At 43.2% G+C, this 21,828-nt stretch overlaps 1 protein-coding gene and 1 long non-coding RNA gene across 4 annotated transcripts in view; one reads left to right on the top strand and one right to left on the bottom strand.

The window, feature by feature from the left end:
• SREK1 (splicing regulatory glutamic acid and lysine rich protein 1) overlaps positions 1-8,090 on the bottom strand; it is a 53,985-nt gene extending 45,895 nt beyond the window's left edge. The window contains exon 1 of the mRNA XM_050946948.1: positions 7,844-8,090. Coding sequence (XP_050802905.1) covers positions 7,844-8,004 — 161 coding nt within the window. The 5' untranslated portion in view covers positions 8,005-8,090. The remainder of the gene's footprint in view (positions 1-7,843) is intronic.
• Positions 6,373-20,917, top strand: LOC127048059 (uncharacterized). Of its 3 annotated transcripts, none has more exons than XR_007773533.1 (4): positions 6,373-7,951; positions 16,072-16,240; positions 16,710-18,832; positions 20,285-20,917. It is a non-coding gene; the product is annotated as an uncharacterized LOC127048059 (long non-coding RNA). The 3 variants fall into 3 exon arrangements; XR_007773534.1 differs by having other exon boundaries at positions 6,381-7,951; positions 16,710-16,889; XR_007773532.1 differs by having other exon boundaries at positions 6,381-7,951; positions 16,710-20,917.
• The last annotated feature ends 911 nt before the right edge of the window (positions 20,918-21,828 follow it).

Raw genomic sequence — 21,828 nt, 5'->3', positions numbered from 1 at the left:
ATTGTCCAGGCAGGAGGGAGAAGCGAGGACTCAGTGCACCTCCTCCTCCCTTCCCTGCCTTCTGCCTGCAGCAATCTGCTAGCTTGCGGCATTTTGAGGGCAGGAGTGAGGGGGGAGGAGTGAGGACTCGGTGTGCAGGCTTCCCCCTCCCTCCTGCCCCAGGCAACCAACTGGCTTGAGGCTTTAGAATGGAGGGGAGGAAGGGGGAGGAGCAAGGACAGAGTGTGGGAAGTAAAAGGGGAAGTGGGGGGGGGGGAGAAGAGGCAGGTGAAGGATGGGGACTCGGAGGAAAGGGGGGAGTGGGTGGGCTGAGGGTTGAGCTCCCCTTGTCTCCCCCAGTGCTTACAGAGTAGGGGAAGCTGCTGCTGCTGCTGCTGCGCAATGTGCTTCTCCTAGCCTACAGCACCTTCAGCCTCCTTGCCTGCCTCATCTCCAGTGCCAGTGGGCTGTGCCTGTGTTGGATAATGCAGGGGCACCTCCCAACTATTGTACAGTTATTTAAAATGTATATAATGCCTTTTGTCTGGCAATTTTTTTTCCTCCCAGAACCTAATCCCCTCTATTTACATTAATTCTTATGGGGAAATTGGATTCGCTTAACATCGTTTCACTTAAAGTCGCATTTTTCGGGAACATAATTACACTGTTAAGTGAGGAGTTACTGTACACAGAGAAACATGTGGACTGGGCTCTGAGCTCTATTGGAACTGGTTTATCTACAGCTGAGTAAGCTTCTGCGACACAATATGTATTCACCTGGCTATGGAGAATTTGGGTGACCAAGGCATTTAAGGAAGGAATGAAATTGATAAGAAATCAGTGTATTCTTGCTTCACATTTAAACAGCTAACTTTGATCCCCTAAGGACTAGAGATTTACTGGATTTTTGGGGAGGGTTGGGTCCCCACCCCAAAATGCTTTAGATTCAGTAGACTCTGACAGGTTTCAGAGTAGCAGCTGTGTTAGTCTGTATCTGCAAAAAGAATAAGAAAACTTGTGGCACCTTCGAGACTAACAAATTTATTTGAGCATAAGCTTTTGATGAAGTGGGCTGAGTGGAAAGCGCCGCTTCTTTCCGGCTGCTGACTGTGCGGCTGCCCCTGCTCCTCCACGGGCCAGAGGACTCAGGGCCACATTCCGAAAGGGGCTTTAGAGCTGCAGGCCATGACCCTGGGGCCCCCTTAGCCCAGGGCCCTAAAGCCCGTGTTCCGGGTGGCCCTGCCAGGGTGGGGGAAGTTTTCCTGCTCACTCTCTCCCTCCTCCGGCCACCCTTCCCCAACCCCCGGCAGCACTCCTCCTGCCACACACCCCCAATGGATTGTTTTGCGCACCCCCTGGGGAGCATGCACCCCACTTCGGAGACCACTGCTCTAGAGGACTCTCTTATTTTGTTTAGGGTTTGTTGCTAACACCACGCTGTTAGGTTCATGTAGTTTTGACTGGAATACATAAGCAGGCCTCTAGGAAAGATGATGTCCCAGAAACCTCCATGCAATCTTCCACTAGGTCTGAGTACAATGGACTATTTGATCCATGACCACTGCCACCTCCTTTTTAATCTTCTGAATCACTCTTATTAGAAGAGTAGTGGAAAGCTGATAGAGAAGCCAATTCTAGGGTGACCAGATGTCCCGATTTTATAGGTACAGTCCCGATTTTTTGGTCTTTTTCTTATTTAGGCTCCTATTACCCCCCACCCCCATCCCGATTTTTCATATTTGCTGTCTGGTTACCCTAGCCAATTCACTCATTTAGACATTTTAAAGTCTTGCATCCAAGAGTTTTAAAAGAGCAGGCTGGGGAGCTTGCTGAGGAGCGTTCAATAAGCCTTGGAACACTGGAAAAGTTCCAAAAGATCAGAAGAAAGGTAACATTATGCTGATTTTTAAAAAGGGTAAAAGGATGACCCAGGTAATTATAGAACTGTCAGCCTGACATCGATCCTGAACAAGATAATGGAGCGGTTGATATGGAACCTGATTAGTAAAGAACTAAAGGAAGACAGTGTAATTAATGTAAATCAACATGGGTTTATGGAAAATACTCCTGAGAGAATTCTGTGCCAAAAAATTAGAAGTTCTGCACACAATATTTTAAAATTCTGCAAATTTTATTTGTCAATAAATAAGTGTGGTTCCAGCATGGCAGTGGAGAGCACAGGCCACTGACTGCATTGAGGTGGGAGATCACCCTGAAGCCCTCACGTACCTCGGTGCAGGAAGTTGGCAGTGAGGCTGCACCTGACCCAGACACAGTGCAGGCTGGGCCTGCAGCTCTACGCCAGGTGCACGAAGTTTGGGTAGGCAAGCTCAGCCCAGCAGGATCCAAGTGTAGAGGAGCTTAGTGTGGTGGGATCCAGGTGTGGGTTGAGAGGCTTCTGTGTGGGGCAATCTCGATGCACAAGGGCTTGTTGGGGCAGTTCCGGGTGCAGGGGCAATGGGACCCTGCAAGGGATCCAGGTGAAGGTGATTGGGCCTCAGCAGGGGGTGGGGGGAACTCCGTGGGGGGGTCCAGGTGCTGGGGGAGTGGAGCTTGTTGGGGTGGGGGTCCAGCTGCAGCTGCTTGGGGATCAGTGGGGTGGGAGTCTGGGTGTGGGGGGCTCAGAAGAGTCCAAGTGTAGAGGGTTCAATGGGCTTGATTAACAGGTGAGGCCCAATTGCTGCTGAGGGGATGCTGCATGATGGGCTCTCACTTTTCTCCTGCAATTCCCCTATCCCTTTCTCCATCCCCCTCCTCCCCATTCCTCTCCCCTTCCTTCACCACTGCCTCTTTTCTCCACCCTCTCTTCCCTCATTCCCCCACCTCCCTTACCCAGCCCCACCATGGACACTCACTGTTGCACAGAAAACAGGAAGGCTCCCAGCACACAGAAGGAGAGAACAACTGGCACTAGGACCCCGGAGGCAGCGTTCAGCTGCAGAGGTGGCATAGAGCAGCAGAGTCAGCGGAGTTGAGAGGAAGCCTCCTTCAGATGGGCAGCTCTGCGCTTGCAGAATTTTTTTTGGAGGGGGGGGAGGGGCAGTGGCACATAAACCTGTGTGCCTCCCCATGCCTTGCCTTCGTTTGGGGGGACAACCCGTCTCCCCCCCACCAAAAAAAATAAAACTGCACCCATGGTCATCTCCTCCCCTAGCTGCGGCTTCCCTTTGCTTCCCTGTCATTTTCAGCAGGGAAGCACAGGAATTCTGCAGGGTGGAGTCAGGGGAATATGTGAAAGCTGAAGCCAGAAAAATTCAGACTGGAAATAAGGCATAAATTAATAACGGTAAGAGTAATTTACCAAGATTCTCCATCGGACAATTTTTAAAATAACAGTTTTAAGAGTTAATGAAGAAGTTTCAAAATTCTTTCTAAGTGCTTCTTCTATCACCTAGTCTGTTGAAGAGCGGTTAGGAAGAAATTCCCCTTAGCAGGAGTTACCACAATCTTTGCCAGGGACGTCACTGCTGCATCAACTTTAAGAAGATCAAGAAGTTGAAGAATTGAAGAACTTTTTGACTGAGACTTCTCCTTTGTCAGGAGTTTCTCAAATGGAAGAAAGAAGGAAGAAGGTGAATTCTGATTTAATTTTATGCATTTGCTTTAGCCTGCACATGCACATTTACTCTATGGAGTTACTGCCTTCTTCCCTATTGTCACAAACAGCTGAGAGAAAGAGAGACTCCCGCTTCTCAGAATTACTGCGATCCAAAACCAATTCTTTAGGAGAAGAGCTAGAACTGAAGGAAGGAGATGACATTTTTGGCTTTTAGAGTTTACTTTTGTCTTTTATGGGGGTGTAGTCACACTCATAAGGAAGATGTTCTTGTATTACCTTAGAGGACCTAGCTTGCTGTCAAAGGGGTCTTCAACTAAGCAGGCTAATCATCATCTGAAATGTAAGTGAAGAGAAAGAACAAGGAAACGTCCTTAAAAGCCCAGATCTTTCTCATGGGGAAAAAGGATATTCTATTTTTTGCCAAGTGACTCATTTACCTACTTAAGAGGTTAGGATGGGACCAGATGCCCTTCAGAGGTGGACTGGAGCAAGGGATCAGGTAGCTTTTCAGATTTACCCCCAAAGAGTCGTGATTGGTGTGAATGGTCTGGTTTGGTGAGACTCAAGAGCTAAAGAAGACTTAACAGATTTTGTAGTGGTGTCTCCAGAGGAATCTCAGCTGCTGCAAGGGAATGTAGAGGTAACTAAAAGCCATACAAACACTGAGCCTTAGCAAAGCAACAGTGGGTTGGGACCAAGCCTGGAAGAGCTTCTCCTCTGTATTTTCTGGGCATCTCCTCACATAGGGACCTCTTAACCTTTGGCTTGCTGTGCCATAATAACGCAGGAGGAAAGAAACAGAGAGAAGGAAGGTAGTGGATGGTCCTGTTTGGGAAGTAAAGCCCCTGAAGCCATTTGGTCCCCTAAGGCAGACAATGGAATGAGGTAAAAAGATTCTGCTCACTACTACCAATGCTTAAAAGCAGGGAGTTCAATGGGTAAGAGAGGAGTGCTGACAGCCAGTCTGTGGTGTGTGAGCAAGCCTTTGGGTCTTGTGGACAGGTACAAACTGTCTCCTGTACTGGCATTAAAAAACGAAAAGTCACAGTCTTGGACTGAAGGAGATGCTAGGACCCATAAATAGTCTATTAACACAAGAAGTCCTGGTATGTGGAATATACATACAAAAAATATTGTCCACAGATGATGTTAAAAGGAAAATTATATATATATTTACTCTCAGAGGCCCAGTGCTGGCACACACAGGGGCAGAGAGTGCCCACTGGGGAGCAGACTCCCAGATTCCAGCTCACATGAGGGGTAGAAAGAGGGGTTCAGACCACTCAGATCCTGGCACATATACAGAAGGGGAAAATGTGAGCTCAGCAGTCACCTATACCTGTTTTCCCCCAGCCCTTCTGCCACTCACCCCCATGTGTACTCCCCAAAGCCCCCAACCACTCTCACATCCCATACTACCCATCCCCATTTATCCACCTCTTCTTGCACTTCCAAACCTTCATCTTCCCCTTATTCCCCCCACTTCTCTACTCCCCTGCCAGCAAGCATTCACATATTTATTTTTTAAACAAAAATACTTTGATTATATTCCCCTAAAATAAAATCTGAAAAAGCCTCACTCAGAGATTTCAGCAATATGCCACCCAATCTTTTCCATATTGCTGCACAGGATGTGACTTGAACCAAGGGTATGTCTACACTTTAAACACTACAGTAGCAGAGCTGCAGCTATGCCAATGATAACCAATATTGTGAATTCCATCTGAAAGTATGGGCGTTCAAACGGACTTTGTCAAATTAAAACAATGAAACTTTTTTTTTAAAGTAATTTTTTTTATCTATGCACCAATAGCTCAGATAACTGAAACCATATAAAATTTTAAAATCTAACTTAATCATCATTTCTGTTTGATTTATTTATTTTACTTGGAAACTGAAGACAAAATAGTCAGCTCCACTTTTTTGAGTCAATTTCACTTTCTTCTTCTCAGGTGCAGTACCATGCTGCCACACTGCAGTTGAAATTCCTACACCTAAATTTGTAAATTCAAATAAAAGTTAACATCACTTGAAGTTTTAAAAAATATTAAAATAGTCTTCTATTTTGAACCCAAACTGCTTAACAGTGACCCTTTACTATTCATCATGTGTACTTTTTTGTTCTTAAAAGCTTGGAGGAAGATTCTTGGAAATGTAATTCCATTCTAAAATCTAAACCCAATAAATGTGTAACAAAAAGAAATCAGAAAAGTATTCTTAACAGTCTGTACTCAATTCCTGTCTGACCTTTGTTGCTGTCACTTTGTTAACTCAAAGGACTTTTTCTTAAATATGCTTTTGCTACTAATGCATATATGTATTATTCCCTGTGCTTGTCTTAATGTTTAAAAAAGTGCTTTTCAAATGACTGCTGTGTTCAGAAAGCCTACTTTTTATTTTAATTTTAATTGTCAACAAGTATGTTATTGTTGGTTCACAAGAGAAATTAGTTTAATGCCTCAGTTTTATCTAAAATATTAATTTCAAACTATGTCAAGTATTGGAACTCCAGTACCATTTGCCACTAGATTATGTATTTATTTTTATTTTAAAAGAGGTTTAAATAAAATAAAATCTAAAATAAAATTACAGAAAAATGGGAACATATCCTCTATCCCACAACATTTCTGAACACAGAATGGATCCACTATAGCTGAGGTTTAAATCCTTTTAACATGCACATGTAAATTAAGATTTGCTGTGGTATTGGATTTCAGTTCAATTTAAGTTTTAAATATATACTATTTATTGCATAAACAGATTTCTCTATGGTGTGAAAGGAGCATCCACTTTATTTGAATCTTACAATATAAAACAATAATAAATGAGATCAACAGCTGCATCCAACCTTACATTTGGAAGAAAACTCATGCTTATTTGCAAATATCTGTAGAGCAATTTTAAAATAAAATATAGCATATAAATGCTACGTTAAGGCTATTTTAAGTTTCTCCCTGCGAATATAGAAGATTGTATTGTAAGTATGTTAGTCAATAAGATCTTAAATCTCATTTTGGATTTTTTTTTTAAAACATTCCTCATTTAGAAATTTCCTAGTCCAATATATTTTGATGGAAGTATCCTTATTTCTCCCTACCCTCTATCCCTATTTATAGCTTTCAAACATTCAGTGATACATATACTTTCAGTTTCAAAGGACAGAGATGTCATCTAGAAAAAGTGCCTTCTCCCTTTTCCTATTTGCTGCTGTGAAGTCCCACCCATGAGCCCAGCAAATATTTAAAAGGGTCACATTAAACTCAAACCATCAAAAAAAATCAAGCTAATGTGTGAAAATGTTTTACGTACTGTGGTTACACATTCACACAGAACTCAAGACTATTATAGTTAGAAGAGATTAGTTATTTTTCCTCTTTTTTCAATCTTGTTTACTGTAATCATTCAAGAACACTTAGTGTAAGGCCAGTTTCATTATTTAATGTGATAATCACTTTCCCCTTTGTGTACACCTTTTACAGAGCAACACTTAAAAAAAAATAGGAAATCAAGACTGTAAAACAACAAAAAGTGGTAGGTGGGCTTAGGGACAGATAGGATACCTGGTAACCTGGAACTACTTCTGAGTTTATATTCTTTATAAACAGAGATGAGACTCCATCACCAGAGTGAGGTTTAGGGCCGGATGGTAGAGAGGAGACTCCCCCACTGGGGTGGCCTTTAGTTTAGTCCCAGAGAGAGGGTAAGAAACGAGGCCCCCCTCATCGTGCAGGGACTGGGGGGTAACAGCTCCACTCACTGAGGGATGAGAGTAGGAGCAGGCTCCCATCATTGGGGGTAGGTTCAGAGGAGAGTCCCCTCCCGGGGGATTCAGGACTGAGACCAGAGTAGGCGAAGGTTCATGGCAAGGGCCAGAGTGGCGGAGCAGGGAGGAGGAAATTCCCCTCACTGGGGAGCTCAGGGAAGTGTCAGGCTCCAGGACAGTCGGCGGGGGACGACTCAGGTTCACTTTCCTATAGTCGCTGAGCCCAAGGGACTTGACGCGTCGGGAGCCCGCAGCCCCGACTCCGGTTACCAGGCTACAGAGGCCGCTCTGGGTCGGAGCGGAGACAACATAAACCCCGCGGCTCCCTCCCTGTGGCTGGGGGAGGGGCAGGTTACAGGCGGCGGCCGCCATCTTAGCTTCGGGCAACATTCCTTCCCGTAGAGCGGTAAAACAAATAAATAGGAACACGTGACCCCCAAGGCCATAGAGATGAGCCGGCCACCCATAATCAAGATGGCCTCCGCGGCATCCCACAAGCCTCTCTGGGCCCCTCTCTATGGCCCGGGCAAGGCCTCACTTACTCTGGGGGATAAAGGCGCAGCTCCTCGATTTCTCCCAGGAAGCCGAAGAGCGTCCGCATCTGCTCGCTGGTTACCGCCGAGGAGAGGTTGGTGACTTGGATGACGGAGGTAGGGCCCAAGGGGAAGCCGAGAGGCACCCCGATTCCACCGCTGTTCATCATGGCGGCACCTCCACAACCGCTCCGTGCTGTGCGCTCGCAGCCAAGGGCTCAGGAGGCGGGCCCAACCATAGAGAAGAGCGTGCGGTGCCTGTTAGAGAGTCCCGGCGTGGGGACGCTCTAGCCTCGACATCGGCTGCTCAGTGGCGCTGGCGGTTTTTCTCCCTCCAGCCTCCTGTAGCCCCGTGGGGGAAGTGTGGAGGCGAAGGGCTGGGTCGGTCGCTTCGCGGGGGGCTGCTGCGCTGCCCCTGCCGTGCGGGCCCCCGAGGTCCGGCCTGTTCCGCGGGTCACCCACCGGGCCCATGCGCCGCCCCGCCCCCGGCGGGCGCTGCGCTAGCGCGGGGCAGGGAACCTGCTGGTGGCTCGGCCGACGCTGGGGGAGCAGCATCCAGCCCGCAGCTGAAGGAGTTGCCAGGCGGGCGCCGCCTGCCCCGGAGTACGCGCCTGGCCCTCCAGCTGCCCCCATTGGCAAGGCAGAGCTGCGCCCCCAGTGGCGTTTCGGTTCCTTGCCCAAGTGAGCTGTTCTGAGTGTCGGTCAAGGCAAACCGACAGTGGATTTTTTAAAACTCTTTTTGGAGAAATGAAACGTTGAAAATACTTTGTCATTGAAACAAGGGTTCGTTTCACCCAGATCCGGTCTTTTGGGTTTGGCCATGTTGAGAATCCTAGAATACTCAAGGAGTTAATAGAGGAGGTATCTGAGCCTCTAGCTATTATCTTTGGGAAATCATGGGAGACGGGGGATATCAGAAGACTGGAAGGGTGAAAATATAGTGCCCATCTATAAAAAGGGAAATAAAAACAACCCAGGAAACTACAGACCAGTTAGTTTAACTTCTGTGGCAGGGAAGATAATGGAGCAGGTAATCAAAGAAATCATCTGCAAACACTTGGAAGGTGGTAAGGTGATAGGGAATAGCCAGCATGGATTTGTAAAGAACAAATTGTGTCAAACTAATCTGATAGCGTTCTTTGATAGGATAACGAGCCTTGTGGATAAGGGAGAAGTGGTGGATGTGATATACCTAGACTTTAGTAAGGCATTTGATACAGTCTCGCATGATATTCTTATAGCTAAACTAGGAAAGTACAATTTAGATGGGGCTACTATAAGGTGGGTGCGTAACTGGCTGGATAACCGTACTCAGAGAGTAGTTGTTAATGGCTCCCAATCCTGCTGGAAAGGTATAACAAGTGGGGTTCCGCTGGGGTCTGTTTTGGGACCGGTTCTGTTCAATATCTTCATCAACGATTTAGATGTTGGCATAGAAAGTATGCTTATTAAGTTTGCGGACGATACCAAACTGGGAGGGATTGCAACTGCTTTGGAGGACAGGGTCAAAATTCAAAATGATCTGGATAAATTGGAGAAATTTGCTCCTGAGGTAAACAGGATGAAGTTCAATAAAGATAAATGCAAAGTGCTCCACTTAGGAAGGAACAATCAGTTTCACACATACAGAATGGGAAGAGACTGTCTAGGAAGGAGTATGGCAGAAAGAGATCTAGGGGTCATAGTGGACCACAAGCTTAATATGAGTCAACAGTGTGATACTGTTGCAAAAAAAGCAAACGTGATTCTGGGATGCATTAACAGGTGTGTTGTAAACAAGACCCGAGAAGTCATTCTTCCACTTTACTCTGCGCTGGTTAGGCCTCAACTGGAGTATTGTGTCCAGTTCTGGGCACCGCATTTCAAGAAAGATGTGGAGAAATTGGAGAGGGTCCAGAGAAGAGCAACAAGAATGATTAAAGGTCTTGAGAACATGACCTATGAAGGAAGGCTGAAGGAATTGGGTTTGTTTAGTTTGGAAAAGAGAAGACTGAGAGGGGACATGATAGCAGTTTTCAGGTATCTAAAAGGGTGTCATCAGGGGGAGGGAGAAAACTTGTTCACCTTAGCCTCCAATGATAGAACAAGAAGCAGTGGGCTTAAACTGCAGCAAGGGAGATTTAGATTGGACATTAGGAAAAAGTTCCTAACTGTCAAGGTAGTTAAACACTGGAATAGATTGCCTAGGGAAGTTGTGGAATCTCCATCTCTGGAGATATTTAAGAGTAGGTTAGATAAATGTCTATTAGGGATGGTCTAGACAGTGTTTGGTCCTGCCGTGAGGGCAGGGGACTGGACTCGATGACCTCTTGAGGTCCCTTCCAGTCCTAGAGTCTATGAGAAAAGCAGCCTCCCTTATAGCCTTTAGCCAAGTGGTTAGGGAACTCCCCCAGGCAGGTTCAACGATCTGAATTTGAACCTCCTACATTGCTCCCTAGGCAATGGGATATTCTGGTAGTGGGTGGTGCCACTTTCTATAGGCATTGGAGCAGGCACTTGGACTTGGATGCCCCATATCCTAGCTGAGCCCTGCTGTACACCTGAAAACTAGATTGATATAAGCCACAGGTTGAGAACCACTGAGCTATGTGGTCATCTTGAGGGCCATACAGGTAGATACAGCCCACACTGGTAAATAGTAGGGATGTCAAGCAGTTAAAAAAATTGCAATTAACCACACTGTTTAAACAATAATGGGATACCATTTATTTAAATATTTTTGGATGTTCTTTACATTTTCAAATATTGATTTCAGTTAGAACAGAATAAAATGTACAGTGCTCATTTTATATTTTTTTGATTACAACCTAATAAGTACTGTAGTACAATCTCTTTATAATGAAAGTTCAACTTACAAATGTAGAATTATGTACAAAATAACTGCATTCAAAAATAAAACAATGTAAAACTTTAGAACCTGCAAGTCCACTCAGTCCTACTTCAGCCAGTTGCTCAGACAAAAAAGTTTGGTTACAATTTGCAGGAGATAATGCTGCCCACATCTTGTTTATAATGTCACCTGTAAGTGAGAACAGGCTTCCACATGGCACTGTTGTAGCCGGCACTGTTGTAGCCAGCACTGCAAGATTCATATATCACTTCATGCTTCAGCCACCATTAAAGAAGATGTATGTCCATGCTGAAGACAGTTTCTGCTCGATAACGATTCAAAGTAGAGCTGACCGAAGCATGTTCATTTTCATCATCTGACTCAGATGCCACCAGTAGAAGATTGATTTTCTTTTTTGATGGTTCAGGTTTTGTAGTTTTCGCATTGGAGTGTTGCTCTTTTAAGACATCTGAAAGCATTCTCCACACCTCATCCCTCTCAGATTTTGGAAGGCACTTCAGATTCTTAAACCTTGGGTCGAGTACTGTATCTATCCATAGAAATCTCACATTGGTACCTTCTTTGTGCTTTTTGTCAAATCTGCTGTGAAAGTGTTATTAAAACAAATGTGTTGGGTCATCATCTGAGACTGCTGTGACATGAAATATAGGGCAGAATGTGGGTAAAACAGAACAGGAGACATACAATTCTCCCCCAAGGAATTCAGTCACAAATTTAATTAAAGCATTTTTTTAATGAGCATCAGCAGCATGTAAGATCGTCCTCTGGAATGCTGAAGCACGAAGGGGCATGTGAATGTTTAGCATATCTGGCACATAAATACTTTGCAATGCCAGCTACAAAAGTGCCATGCGAATGCCTGTTCTCACTTTCAAGTGACATTGTAAATAAGAAGCAGTCAGCAGTATCTCCTGTAAATGTAAAACTTGTTTGTCTTAGCAATTGGCTGAACAAGAAGTAGGACTGAGAGAACTTGCAGGCTCTAAAGCAGGGGTTCTCAAACTGGGAGTGGGGACCCCTCCGGGGGTCATGAGACTATTATGTGAGGGGCTGTGAGCTGTCAGCTTCCACCCCAACTCTGCTTTGTCTCCAGCATTTATAATGGTGTTAAATATATATTTTTAAAAATTTTTAATTTATAAGGGGGAGTCGCACTCAGAGGCTTGCTGTGTGAAAGGGGTCATCAGTACAAAAGTTTGAGAATCACTGCTCTGAAGTTTTACACTGTGTTGTTTTTTAGTGCAGTTATGTAACAGAATATCTACATTTGCAAATTACACTTTCACAATAAAGATTGCTCTATAGTACTTGTACGAGGTGAATTAAATAGTATTATTTTTATAGTGCACATATTTGTAGTAATATAAAGTGATCACTGTACACTTTGTATTCTGTGTTTGTAATAGAAATCAATATTTGAAAATGTAGAAAACATCCATCCAAAAATATTTAATACTTTTCAATTGGTATTGTTTAACAGTGCGATTAATCACAATTAATTTTTTAATTGCAATTAATTTGAATTAATAGCATGAGTTAACTGAGATTAATTGACAACCCTAGTAAATAGATTGAGAACCACTGATCTAGCTGTCACTCACGGCTCATTTTCAAGTGCTTTCCCTGGCTGAGTGACTATTCACTACCATTCATGAATAATCATTAGACTAGGAAAAGCCAGGGCCAGCGCTACCATTTAGGCAGCCTAGGCAATCGCCTAGGGCGCCAGAATAAATGGTGGGTGCCATTTTGCCGGAGGGGGCGGCAGGTGGCTCCGGTGGAGCTGCCGCAGTCGTCCCTGCGGAGGGTCCGCTGGTCCGCGGCTCCGGTGGAGCTGCCGCAGTCGTGCCTGCGGACAGTCGGCTGCTCCCGCGGCTCCGGTGGACCACCCACAGGCACCACTGTGGCAGCTCCACCGGAGCCACGGGACCAGCGCGTGGGGCGGCGAAATTGCTGTCCGCCTAGGGCGCTCAAACCCCTAGCGCCGGTCCTGGGAAAAGCACATGAGAGCCTGCTGGTTTGGGTAGTCAGATAGAAAATGGGAAACTTGGAACTACCTCTGAAAAGAGTGGAAAGTGTGATTTTTGCAATACATGTGAAACCTTTCATGGTAAGTTGTAAAAAAGTTGTGAGTATAGTATGGCAGTTAAGTTAGCCAACCTTTGTGGAATCTTATTAGAGAAAGACTAAGGCAATTGTGGCAGCATTTAGCTATTGATCCTGGGGATAATTAGATTGAGAGCAAGATGAAGAGTCAGTGAGGATAGGGTAGGGAGTTTTAATGTAACTATATCACCAGAAAATTGCCTACAGTTATGTTTAGGGCAGCTCAGACCTGACACTCATCCATGAATGCATGGGGGTTTGAATTCCTTCCCAGTTAGTCTAGGTTTCATAGAAACAAAAATTAAATTTAAATCCTCAATCTCAAGCACCGCTAAAGCCCATGATAATCTTATTTATCTTGAGTGCATGAAGAAACCCTTAGTTGGAGGAGTTTTTAACACATTAGCCAAAATTCACACTGGCATAATTCCATTGACTACAGTGAAGCTGTCAGCTTTGTGTTTTCCCTCTCCCAAAGCAGCACTGGAAGGTTCAGGGTACTTTGTGATTGATGAGTTACACGTGCACATAGACAACCTGCTAGCCACAGTTGCAACTGTTAGTGGAAGTGGACTACTCTTCTCTTAATGTCCAGCCCCTCCTTACATCTCTCTTCTCTGGCTGGGATCTAGTATCAACAGCTAAGCTGGTACGGAAGCACTAAAATAGTAAACCTCATGGAAAAACTTATTTGAGGAGATGTCTGAGATGCCCTCCCTGGAGCCACCTTGATCATGATGATGATAAAAAATAATCACAGCTTGCACTTACGCCTGCCTTCCCCCAACAAAAAAATGCTATGTTTAAGAGCCCAAACTACAGGGCACATAATCGCCCATTTAAAAATAGTAAAAATTAAATTTTATCCCCAAAAGAGTATTAAATTGTTGCCACAGTGGACATAGAGACCAGAAGAAACAAACTTTGAAGAGTTTGGCCAAAACAAGACCCAAAGTATTATATATATATATATATATTTAAAAAGAAAATAAAAAGTGAAAGTAATTAAGCTTGAATCTAATATGGGAGAAACAGAAAATAATCAACTCCATGGGAAACAACAGAAACTGGAAGGAAAAAAATTCAAAATGAAAACAAAAGCCGTAAACCACATCAAGAAAACAAACAGATGACTTGGAAACCCATTCCAACAACATCTGATTTAACAAGACAGCTTAAAAATATACACATCAAGAAGAATTTAGAAAATATGCTGAAATCATTATTATGGATAAGACTAATATCTCTATAACAAATATGAGAGTCCACAGAGGATCTGAGGGCAGGGAATGTTTGTGTGCCACGGCCTACATTTGGCAGACTTCTTGCTCTGAACCCGAATATTCTTTTTTGCACAAGCTAGAAAAAATGGACATCACATCATAATTCTTCTCGTATTTTGGTGCTAAAATTTAGAAAAAACTAACAGACAAACCTTTGAAGTGGAAAAAAAAAGTTACATGTAAAAAAACTACTTAGACTCTGTTCTTCCCTGCCAGACTGAAAATTGAATAGGTTAATTAAAGTGCATCTTTAACACCACAGGAGACCTGGAATTTTGTAGATATTGCTGCAGCATGTTTCCCAGTAGGAGATTATTTAAACATTCAGTGAGTCTCTTCAAATCGATTGTAGCCTCACGGTCATTGGCAAACATATAATATCAAGTTTTATGCCTTTATAACGGGGGTGGGCAAACTTTTTGGCCCAAGGGCCACATCTTAGTATAGAAATCGTATGGTGGGCCATGAATGCTCACAAAATTGAGGTTGGAGTGTGGGAGAAGGTACGGGCTCTGGCTGGGCATGCGGATGGGGATGAGGGGTTTGGTGTGTAGGAGGGTGCTCTGAGCTGGGACCAAGGAGTTCAAAGGGTGGGAGGAGGATCAGGGCTGGGGCAGGGGATTGGGGCATGGGTGGGTGTGTGAGGGTTTCAGCTAGCGTTGCGGCTGAGGATGAAGGGTTTGAGGTGCAGGAGGGTGCTCTGGGTTGGGACTGAGAGGTTTGGTGGGCATGAGTGGGATGAGGACTGGGGTGCAGGGGAGGGGTGGCTCAGGGGTGCAGGCTCCAGGCAGCGCTTCCCTCTAGTGGCTCCCAGAAGCAGCAGCATATCCCCCCTCCAGCTCCTACGTTGGGGTTGCAGCAAGGTAGCTCTGCTGTGCGCTGCCCCATCCACAGGTGCCTCCTCTGCAGCTCCCATTGGTCATGGTTCCTGGCCAATGAGAGCTGCAGGGGTGGTGCCTGCAAATGGGGTAGAGTGCGGACGGAGCACCCTGGCTGCCTCTATGGGGCATGCCACTGCTTCCAAGAGCTGCTCAGAGCGGCCACCGACCCTGCTCCCTGCCTGGAGTGTTGGAACAGGGCAAGCCTTAGACCCTGCTCCCAAGTGAGAGCTGGAGGGCTGCATTAAAATGGCTAGCGGGCCATAGTTTGCCCACCCCTGCCTTATAAGGTCTTACTATATACCCAGGTGTATAGTGGCCGATAGTACAAAAGTTAAAAAAAGAACTGCCAGACATTTTTCGGTGTCATATAAAGACAGATGCTTTCTGCTGCCTGAAAAGGGAATACATGTACATTCAGAAGTTCTGGGTACAGGTTTTAAAAGTACTGACAAGTGTAACAGGAGCTGAAATACCAACCATACGATAGCACTGTACAATAACCATAACAGGTGGGAAGTGTTTAGAAATTAAATTCTCTGTATTGCTGATTATAGTAATTTTACATTTAGCAAACTAGTTGGAAAAACAAGTCCATAGGTGAACCTGTGATTAATGGGTCTGATGAGTGGAAGATGTTATACAGAAGAATGATGCCAAACATTTCCATAAATACAGACAAAATTTAGAGATTTGTGGCTCAAATAATTAATACTATTTAGAGATTTGACATAGAATCAGTTCCAAAATAATTTGTCAAACATACTTGGATGGGGGAACTAACACACGATATAGCTTTCAGACTCAACTGAAAAAAAAACTGGATAAATGTGTGAATGGATAGTTAATATGGATATAATGTTAAAACTTTAATGTTGCATCAGCTAAATTCGATATTTAAGGGTTTGTTTTTTTTTAAAGGTTTAAAAAATTTGCCCCTTCATGAAAGTTAAGCTCCATCAGCATAACCAGCAAGGCTTCTGCCTTTCCATTGAAAATCAGTGAGAAATTTTCATTGTCTTTATTTGGAACAGCCCCATAATCAGTGCAGCTAGTTTTGTTCATCCTTCTTAGAAATTTTACATATATTCGTAAGAAAACTTATTGATCTCTTTACAGAGACAATCCACTGGTATCCTGCATCATCATCTGTCTTCCTCAAAGAGAAAGAAAGATCCTAACTAAGACTCTTATGACTGATGGCCAGAACTGTCCACTGTAGCAAAGCAGCTATACTTTGTTTGATTGAAATGATACTGAACAGCATTTGAACGAATGCAACTGTCAGGTGAGACTATTGTTGTCTTCTCAGCTCCAAGGAGCTGAGATCAAAGTGTAATGTCTGTTCTTATCAGCTTAATTTCTTCTGCTGTCGTAAAACAGATGAAAGACTTTTGACTGCCACTGAGATGTGAGTAAGAACAGATAGGGTTTCTGGGAATCTGCAAGGAAGCTTGGCTGCCAATTGTCTGGTTAATGTAGCATACAATACTAATAATACTTCAGTAAAACATGGAAAATACCACACTCTTTGCCAATCATAAGATGGTATGTCAACCACATTGTGCTTCAAGCCAAGTACAACTGTCAGGTGTCTGCACCGTAGGGCTGAGTGTGCATGAAGAGCATTGTTTTAGGCCTGGTCTACATTGCTGTGGGGGGAATCTATCTATACGTCAACTTCAGCTAAGCTATTCTCATAGCTGAAGTTGCGTATCTTTGATCAACTTAGAATCACTTACTTTGCGTCCTCGCAGCACGGGATCGATGGCCACTGCTCCCCCGTCGACTTTGCTTTCACCTCTTGCCGAGCTGGAGTTCAGCAGTCAATGGGAGAGCGACCGGGGATCGGTTTATCACATCTACACCCCCGATAGATTGATCACTACCCGCCCTTCCAGTCCTATGATTCTACAGTATTAACAGAAGTATCGTAGGTAAGACACAGGAGGTAATTGTTCCACTCTACTTAGCAATGGTGAGGCCTCAGCTGGAGTATTGTGTCCAGTTTTTGTCACCACACTGTAAGAATGACATAAACAAATTGGAGAGCATTCAAAAGAGAGCAAAAAAAAAAAAAAAGGCTGAGGTTTGGAAATATGAGGAGAGCTGCCGACAGGGAAATAACCCACTCCCTTCCCTGATGGACCAAGGGACGCACCCCACCCATGTACTTATCCGCTCCACCAGTACTGACTTGGACTTCTTATTTATTCCATGGGTGGCGTACCTGAGCCCACTTATCCACTGACACTTTAAAAACCCTTGCACCCCAATCTGGGTCTATGCCAGTTGTGCGATTTGTATGTATCTTTTCATACTTACAAATGATATCTATAACCCAAGCCTGAGCCCAGATGAACAGTACCTTCCCTCTCAACCTGTGTATATTTCATTTCAAACATTCACTTTAATAAAATTTTTAAATCTGAACTGTGCATGTGTAGGCTAGAGAAGAGAAAGCTGAAGGGACATATTATGAACAGTCTTCAAATACATAAAATACTTTTATCAGGGGAGAGTTCTCTAAGGGTACCGAAGGTAGGACAAGAAGTAATCAGCTTAGTTTGCAGCAAGGGAGATTTATGTTGGATATTAGAAAAAAACTAATTATAAATGGTAATTAGTTACTGGAACAGGTTACCTAGGCAGGCTATAGAATTTCTGTCATTGGAGGTTTTTAAGAACAGGTTAGACAAACGCCTGTCTGGGCTCATCTAGGTATACTTGGTCCAGCCTCAGCACACCGAGGGGAAGGAGGGAGGGAGGGAGAATGGACTAGATGAGTTCTTGAGGTCCTTCCCAGCCCTACATTTGTGATGCTATGATTTCTATCTTCCCATCCCTTGAAAAGATGGACAAAGTGTAACTGGTGGCGTGATGCCTGCCTGAATCTGCAGACAGGTGGAAACCCCACATCGAAGCGGTGTTAATGGCCCTATTCATCAGAGCCCTTATACTGCAGGTATAGAATCTGGGATTTTTCATGACCACAGAATTAAGCAGTTTTGCCCCAGAATTTACATGGGGTGGGGAGGGTAGATAGAAACATTGGGGGCCCTGCACAAGGTGAGCGAGGTGCATGCATGGATCAACGGATGCTACTTTCAAATCCTCTAGCTCCGGGCACATGAGTGATATGTGTAGCCCACAGTGGAATACAATAGGGAACATCATTCAAAGAAGAAAAATAGATTAGGAAAATGGGTCATGTCTGAGATCAATTTTCATTGCTTTTAGGGTATGTCCTACCTATATTCAATATTCTCAAAGCCACACATACCTTGTAGCTGTGACATAACCGTGAAGGATGCTGGGAGCTCAAGGCTTATATATGGCAGCATTCTCAAATTCAGTAAACGTCACAGCATCAGTTACTTGAGTTGGAGGTTGTCTGTGCAATCATAAGGGCTAGGGACTTCTGAGCTTTTAAATTAACAAGAACAAAATCTAGACAGCCTCAGAAAAAAACAAAACAAAAAACCTTGGTTCAGTGGTCCCCAATGTGGTGCCTGCGGGCGCCATGGAAACCGCCGGGGCATGTATGTGTGCCCGCCTAGTGACAAGGTGTGAAAAGTAGTGCCACATCCTCACGCCTGCCAGGGACAGATGTTCTCTGTCCCCGGCAGGCTCGGGGCTGCGGCTTCTCTCTGGCTTCTCTCCGCGCTGCCCAGCACAAACTGGTCTCATTTTCGTTGGCCGGAACGACTACCAGGTTGAGTAGTATCATGGTAGTGCAGATGTAGGCTGTCTCATGCACGTGCTGTTGGTTCCAACCTCTCGTCACTCGTGTATTATTGATTTTTTTTTTCTTTTCTTTTTTCCTGCTTACGCCTGCACACGCACTGGGATGTCAGTGACACGTGTTTCTGTATATTATGTGAGTATTCTTCTGCTGCACTGTTACTGCTGTTTTCTTGTGCTTTGTGATTATTTTAACATTTTGCCTCAAAATGAGTGGTTCAAATAAAAGACAACTTATGTATTATTTCAATGCACAGTGGGAAGAATCCTATTGTTTTATTGAAAATAAAGGGAAATGTTTCCTTATTGTGCAGTGGTACTGTTGCAGTGCTGAAAGAACAATGTCGAACGCCATTTCCAAACTAATCACGGCTCTTTTCACATTAGCCATCCACTTAAATCTGAGTTGAGAGAGGTTTGATTTGAGTTGATGAATTTTCTTTTATCTGCCCAGCAATCTGTTTTCACTAGACAAGTGGTAAAGTCTAAAAGTGCTACTGTTGCTTCCTTTAAAATTGCTCATCTGCTCGCAAAGAAGAAAAAACCCTTTCAAAATGGTGAATTGTTGAAGGAAGCATTTTTGACTGGTGCTGATTGCCTGCTTCAAGGCTTTTCTAAGAAGCGTGAGATTTTGTCGGCAATACAAGGCTTGCAGTTATCAGACAACAGTTACGAGGAGGATACATGCAATTTCAAGCCACATGCAAACTCAGCTAAAAGATGACTTAGAAATATGTGACTGGTTTTCACTGCAGTTTGATGAGTCGCCAGATATATTGGATACAGCGCAGTTGGCAGTTATGGTGAGGATGGTATTTAGTGATTTCACCCTAAAAGAAGTTACTAAAAGTATTGCCTATGAAAGGGCGAACAAAGGGTGAGGACATCTGTAATTTATTCAAATCATACGCAACATCAATTAGTATGTCACTACACAAGCTGTCTGTGATCACCACTGATGTGGCACCAGCAATGATGGGCAGCACCAATGGATTCATTGCACTCTGCAAGAAGAATGTATCCTTTCCGAACTTTGTCTTATTATTGCATTATCCACCAAGAAGCTTTGTGTGTCAGAGTTCTCTCTTTTCAACACATCATGAATGTCATTATTAAAATAGCAACAGAGTCCTGTGGCACCTTATTGACTAACAGACATATTGGAGCATAAGCTTTCTTGGGTGAATGCCCACTTCATCAGATGCGTGTGGTGGAAATTTCCAGGGGTAAGTATAAATATGCAAGCAAGAATCAGTCTAGAGATAATGAGGTTAGCTCAGTCAGGGAAGATGAGGCCCTCTTCTAGCAGCTGAGGTGTGAACACCAAGGGAGGAGAAACTGCTTTTGTAGTTGGCTAGCCATTCACAGTCTTTGTTTAATCCTGAGCTGATGGTGTCAAATTTGCAAATGAACTGAAGTTCAGTCCTGACGGTTGTGTGTTTTTTTTTTTTTGTTTTTTTTTTTGCTGCAGGATAGCTACCTTTAAATCTGCTATTGTATGTCTAGAGAGGTTGAAGTGTTTTCCTACAGGTTTTTGTATATTGCCATTCCTAATATCGGACATGTGTCCATTTATCCTTTTACGTAGGGATTGTCCAGTTTGGCCGATGTACATAGCAGAGGGGCATTACTGGCACATGATGGCGTATATTATATAACCATTTGTTATCCACATTCAAACACTTCTGGAACAATTTGAAAAGATTTCAACAGTTCACCATCATTGAGCCTGTAGTTGCCTTTCTTGTGAATCCTTTTACTTGCCAAATAGAGGTAACAGAAATGGCTACAGCAATTGCGAGTCTCATTCAAGTAAGAACAGAAGAAGTGGAACTGGAAATTGTGGATCTTCATAATGATACTGTTCTAAAACCCTGTGCAACAGATGTAAACTTTTGGAATCTGGTTGACTGAAAAAAGTTTTGTGCCTTAAAAAATACAGCATGCAAAATAAAATCTTATTTCGGTTCCACTTATCTATGTAAAGTTCTGTTTTCAACAATGAACATCATAAAATTAAAATACAGATCTTGGCTTACAGATGCCCATCTTGATGATTGCTTATGAACGGGAATATCATCCTACTCTCCCAACTACGAAAAATTGGCTGAAGAAATGCAGTGCCAAAAATCACACTGACTTTTTATTAGAAAAAAACACATGAATTAATTCACCTGTTTTCCATTAAGTGCTGATGAGTGCTTATGATTAACTTGTTTAACTTTTTTCATGATTGATTGATTGTTTGAAAATCCAGATACAAGTAACAATACAAAGAATATTTTTTTAATTATCTATGTTAAAGTAAGAATAATAAATATATTTGGACCAGCAGTTCAACAATGTTTTACTTTTTAAAAATAAATAAGAAACTGTTTATTTTGTGTTTAAAAAAAAAAATCCTTAATTTTTCTTACAGGTAGATAAAAAAGAGCAAATTCACATGGTAACGTGAAAGAGTAATTGCCGAATAATTTAATACCTTTTACATGTAAAATTACTTTTTTTAAATCTTATGGATTCATATATTATGTAATATTAAATATGATGGTTTTTGTATTTAATGTATAAATGCAAAATAAGCCTTGAAAAATTGTTGGCGCCTGCCACACCCTTCTGAAAACGTGAATGTGCTACTGGCCACCAAAAGGTTTGGGACCGCTGGTTTAGGGGAAGTCACTTAATTGCTTGCTGCCTCACTTTCCCCATCTATAAAGTGTGGCTAATAGTTTAATAATAACTGGGATTTCAATAAGGCTTAATGCATTAAAATGATTGATTAAAGTGCAGGAAGTCTTCAGATGGAAGGCACTAGATAAGTACAAAACAGTAGTAGTAAAAGAAATTATTCCGGTAGGTATATGTCCTAATTGTTGCAGACGGTTCATAGAATACTGATTCCCTATAATTCCATATTTCTGTTCCAGAATATAAACTTGGTATTACTTCAGATATACTAACATACTACTTTGTGGCCATTCCCATCTCTACCTACTTGGAGATATAACAAATTTTAGGTTATCCTATTAAAGCATTTTCTAGTGATTCTCCTTAAAATGGATTGAAACATTATCTTAATTCCAACAGTCTGTATCTTCCTCAGCCTACTAAATTCCCTTTTTAAACATGATT

Source organism: Gopherus flavomarginatus, chromosome 3 (genome assembly GCF_025201925.1).
Source record: "Gopherus flavomarginatus isolate rGopFla2 chromosome 3, rGopFla2.mat.asm, whole genome shotgun sequence".
NCBI classification, from domain to species: Eukaryota; Metazoa; Chordata; order Testudines; family Testudinidae; genus Gopherus; species Gopherus flavomarginatus.
The sequence above is the reverse complement of the archived record's forward strand: the minus strand, read 5'-3'. Positions and strand labels throughout refer to the sequence as shown.